A 5554-nucleotide genomic window follows, 5' to 3' on the forward strand; every position below is an offset into this window, starting at 1 on the left:
ATGACGACAATAGATTTAAAAGGAGGTGGATCACAACTTCAAATATTTCAAGAAGAGCAATGCTCCCCGTCTTTGGTGGATGGGCTTGAACAAAAATCAGTTTCGTTCTTAGCGGTGCACATTCTCCTCTCGGTGACCGCTTTTCTTGGCAATTCCCTTATCCTTGTTGCCCTTCAAAAGGAATCTTCCCTTCATCCGCCGTCCAAACTGTTGTATCGTAGTCTGGCCATAACTAACCTGTTGGTTGGTCTTGTTAGTGAGCCTCTCTATGTTACTTATTGGATATTCTTGGCTCAGGAAAACTGGAGTCTTTGTCAATACGCAAGCAACGCAGCGTACATAGCAAGCTATGCATTATGTGGAGTGTCTTTAATGACGATGACAGCCATAAGCGTGGACAGACTTCTCGCCCTGTTGTTGGGGCTGAGATACAGACAAATTGTAACGTTGAAACGCACATACATCATTATAGCTACTATCTGGGTTATGTCCACTGTCGCTGCTACATGCTTCAAGTTAGATCATCGTATAACGCATTGGTCTGTATATATATCTATACCATTTTGCCTAGGTATCACAATCATCTCGTATACAAAGATTTTCCGCACTCTTAATCGTAATCAGGCACAAGTAGAAGGTCGTTTTCAACAACAGCCGGGCCAACTGAATGCACTGAACATAGCCCGATACAAAAAGGCAGTGTACAGTGCTTTGTCGGTGCAGTTAGCATTAGTAATTTGTTATGCACCATACTCAATGATGGTAGTTGTAATCGCAGACAGTAAAACACATTCGTCACACTTAGTAGTAATATGGAAACTAGCTGTTGTCTTAGTTTACTTTAACTCGACATTAAACCCATTTCTTTACTGCTGGAAGATTAGTGAGGTAAGAAAAGCGGTAAAGCAGACAATAAGAGATGCACTATGCTGAGGTTAGAAATGATAATATGTGATTGCATGAGCAGTAATCGTGCATTTAAAAATTCAATGTACTTGTTTCAGTTCCATTGAAAACAGCCAAGGAAAAGTCGAGAAAATAAAAAACTCATTTTACGGACTGTACTATAGTAGAGAAACGTCTCTGGCTGGCATTCTTATGATAAAAAACGTCTTGCAAACGTCTTGCAAACGGATAGAAACATGTTATTGAGAAACTATAACTGAAGAAAATCAAATTTATTCCCTTATAACGATCAAGTTTCGACCAGGATCACAATGCTGTTGTCACAAGAGACCATTATGATGGGAATGTTCTTGTAGCTTTTGCCTTAAATCCGTGTGTAGCGTTATAAGATAACATACAAAAGAATGGGAAATCGCAATAACGATCGCATTTTGTTTCCTTTATTTATTATTGTTGTTTTTTTTTTTTTCATTTTTAAGGCAAACATACATTATGGTGGAGCAGTCCAGGTAATTTTACAGAATCGTATAAATGAGATAGAATAAATATATGAAAATCATATATTTTGAACTGCGGTATTTGATACGTATGATGCACGATCCTCGCAGTAGATAGCGCTATTTAAGCAATAGCGAAATTCAGACCTGAAAAAAATCAGGCCTGTACGGGACTCGAACCACTGACTTCAAAATATATGATTTTCATATATTTATTCTATCTCATTTATCACTTTCACGGGTTCATTACGAATCAACTTAACGGCCTGCTCTCAGTTGGCTTGTTAGCTCAATTGGTTAGAGCGCTGCACTAGTATCGCAGAGGTCAGTGGTTCGAGTCCCGTACAGGCCTGATTTTTTTCAGGTCTGAATTTCGCTATTGCTTAAATAGCGCTATCTACTGCGAGGATCGTGCATCATAAGAATCGTATAAGCTGCGAATTACTGAGAAATTGGATTCTCTAAAATAAAAGCAAAACCCAGCCATACAATTAGATAAAAAGTAACATGTATCTTTACAAAACAGACACTTTTCATCTGCATTTCAAAACAAGAAACACTGCCTTCAGTTTATTTGGATCTTGGTACCAAATTAAGGTTTGGAAGTGTGGGTGAAGTCTAAATTAAACATTCCTTGCTGCAATTTTTAGCGGAGCCCATACTCATAGAAAAAGGTAGTAAAAACAGTAACCCATCAAGCAGAAAAAAGGTGGTGGAATTACCAAAATTCGATAGGTTATGACTGTGCGTCCGTGCGTACAAGGTGCTACTTTCAGCTTGAGCGGCTGACTGCATTGCAGGCTCGAAACTAGTCAGGGAACGGAGAAGGGGACCTCAAATTTGATCTAACTATAGCCCCAAGCCCCTCTCTGTCTAATTGTTTGAGAACAAAGTTACATTTATGAAATAAAAGCCCCACTATAGCAGAGTCCATGGTGAAATTCATTTGGCAGCACAATTTACCAATGAAGTTTTATAGCACTTTCAAAATGCCACCTGGCAGGGTGAATGCTTGGTGCACCATAGGCCACAGATGGGACCCCCTCCTGAAACTCCAGAACAAACAGTCAGAGAAGTGAGCGAAAGAGGCTTTTGAAATATCTTGTCACACTCAACTTCTGTGCTAAGTTTCAGCCAAATCGGTTGACTACCACTTTTGGCCCCTGGAACACTTTCTCAGACAGGGACACTTAAGGCAAATAGCAAGTTGCTTAGTTTTCTTTAACTTGACACTAAACCCGTTTCTTTACTGCTGGAAGATAGGTGATAAGACAAACAGCAAAGCAAACAAATGGACAATGACTTTTTCCAGGAGTTAAAGGGCTTTTGACATTTGTTATCTAATTTTTAGAGATTCAACCAGAGATTGTCCGTAGACAACCTTTTTGAAACCACCTATATGTTTGATTCGTACCATCATGCCCTCTCCCACGTGACTGAAATGACTTTTTAGAGGGATAATCCTAAATAATGTTAATAGCTTCACGGGAGTGCATGGTTGAATTTTAAAGGAAAATAAGTGAAATAGCCTAAAGCATTAATTTGGTTATGTGGCATTTCGTACCTGTCGAGTAATTGTCTTCGTTTCCAATTTTCGTCGGATATGAGACGCAAAGAAAAAACCCAGTAAGGGGCTGTCATTTACGAAGTTTGCGTTCAAATAGTTTCCGATTTATTAACGTTTCATGTCGAATATTCAAGTTCAGCTTCCTGAAGCTGATCATCATTTTAAAGGTCTTTATAAATGAAAGCTGATACCAACAATTTATTATTTATCCTAGCAAGGACACTTTTTCTTAGTATTGGTAGCTTTTGCACTATGGCGTGAGATGGTCATAAAAGCACAAAGTTTTATATTTCTACCTGGTAGTGCAAATTCATTCGAAAATTAAAGTTAACCAGTGGGATAGACACGTAGTTTTGACGCAGAACAATTTTAGGTGATAAAGATCCCTGCCTCACCAATTATGAAAGATAAATTGCAAGAAAATCTTCCTTGCGGGAAAGAATATTTCTATCGTTCATGATGCTGCAAAATAAAGATATTCAGTGGATCTATGGAGGAATCTTTTAGAGTTTATAGACGGTATAATATGACATAGCATTACCTGTTGAAATTCATAAATGGTGATATTTAAAGCTACTGGGAAGAAATTGGTATCTCTTGTAACAGAATAAGCATTATTTAATACATGAGTGAACGTTGCTGAGGACGTTTCTGGGTAAGTGTAATTAAAATGAGTGAGGTTTACGTGATCGTGGCCTGGCAGGTGCTGTCAAGGAAAAAATATCTCTCTTCAGATTCAATTGCAAAAAGGCATTAAAAAAAAACAAAAAAACAATTGTTTATGAAATGCTGGATAATATTTTCTAGCCTAAATATTGTCTCTCGACTTCAACAAATGTAGTAGTCTTAGGCAGAATTTCATTTAAAATCTCCTTTTCAGAAAACGGTAAGTTATTATTTTTCTTTTCATGCTCGGTCGCTCGCTAGAAATTGATTTTCGGAAGCAAGCTATAAACAAAGGAAGAAATATTTTATATTTACGCGTACTATCTGCATTGTCTGAGACATTTTGCTTCAGAAGAGAGAGTTTTTGCTTATGCCATAGTCAAATTATGACACCAGTGCCAAAAATGCCTGGTATGTCTTAAATACTAAGTAAGACCTGCACTAGACATGCAGGTTTGGCAAACACCTTTATTTGGGAATAAAACTTCTTGTTTTTTTCATGTGAAGACAATATGCGGAGAAGCTTTCCAGGTGTAGAACGTTCGTCGCACTCTTTCATATAGAAAAAAAAAAAAAACAACAACAACCGAAAAGATCGCACCATTCAAGACTTACAATTATTGATATCACTTATGGTTACGTTCTGTTCTTTTTAATAAAGATTTTTAAGTAAAATATAACTTATGGCGAAAAAGTCCAGAGAAATTAGAGGGGATCTAATAAGCTGCTCGTTACGCAGAAACTGGTTCCTCTCACGGGTGACAGTAAATGCAAAACACAGCGATGCGATCGGATAAAAAGTGACATGTATCTTAATCAAACAGACAGTTTTCACCTACATTTGAAATCTGGTAACTATGTTTTTGAAGTCAATATTCTAGGTTTTAAAATCAAAGCAAGGTATAGGGTTTTTTTTTTCGTAGAAGTGGTCTAAAGAAAATTTTGCTTGTTGCAATTTTTAGATAACTTCAAGGAAAAACGTATAATGAGGACAAAAGATTTAAAAGGAGGTGGATCACATACTCAAACAGTTCAAGAAGAGCATTGCTCCCCCTCTTTGGTAGGTGGGCTTCAACAAGAATCAGTTTCGTTATCAGCGGTGCATATTCTCCTCTCGGTGACTGCTTTTCTTGGCAATTCCCTTATCCTTGTTGCACTTCGAAAGGAATCTTCCCTTCATCCGCCGTCCAAACTGTTGTATCGTAGTCTGGCCATAACTGACCTTTTGGTTGGTCTTGTTAGTGAGCCTCTCTATGTTACCTATTGGATATTCTTGGCTCAGGAAAACTGGAGTCTTTGTCAATACGCAAGGGACGCATACCACATAACAAGCTATGCATTATGCGGAGCGTCTTTGATGACGATTTCGGCCATAAGCGTGGACAGGCTTCTCGCCCTGTTGTTGGGGATGAGATACAGACAAATTGTAACGTTAAAACGCACATACATCATTGCAGCCACCCTGTGGGTTATACCCACTGTCGCTGCTTTATTCATCAATTTATATCATCGTATAACGAATTGGTATGAATATATAGTTATACCATCTTGCCTAGTTATCACAATCATCTCGTACACAAAGATTTTCCGCACTCTCAATCGTCATCAGGCAGAAGTGCAAGGTCGTGTTCAACAACAGCCGAGCCAACCAAATGCACTGAATATGGTGCGATACAAAAAGGCAGTGTACAGTGCACTTTGGGTGCAGTTAGCATTAATTGTTTGTTATGCACCATACTTTATAGTGGCAATTGTAATCGCTGAAAGTAAAAGATATTCATCACACTTAGTGGTATTAAGGGGAGCAGCAGGTGTCTTAGTTTACTTCAACTCGACATTAAACCCGTTTCTTTACTGCTGGAAGATTAGTGAAATAAGACAAGCGGTAAAACAGACTATTAGAGAAGCACTATGCTGA

General features: G+C 38.2%; 1 protein-coding gene across 1 annotated transcript; it reads left to right on the forward strand.

Annotated features, from left to right (window-relative positions):
* LOC148721001 (melanocortin receptor 4-like) lies at window positions 1-5554 on the forward strand. The gene is made up of 2 exons (XM_088737723.1): window positions 1-571; window positions 5193-5554. Exons 1-2 carry the CDS (start codon window positions 1-3, stop codon window positions 5552-5554), a joined length of 933 nt encoding a protein of 310 aa, XP_088593849.1.

The sequence above is a fragment of the Stylophora pistillata genome, chromosome 11 (assembly GCF_964205215.1).
Source record: "Stylophora pistillata chromosome 11, jaStyPist1.2, whole genome shotgun sequence".
Taxonomy (NCBI): Eukaryota; Metazoa; Cnidaria; class Anthozoa; order Scleractinia; family Pocilloporidae; genus Stylophora; species Stylophora pistillata.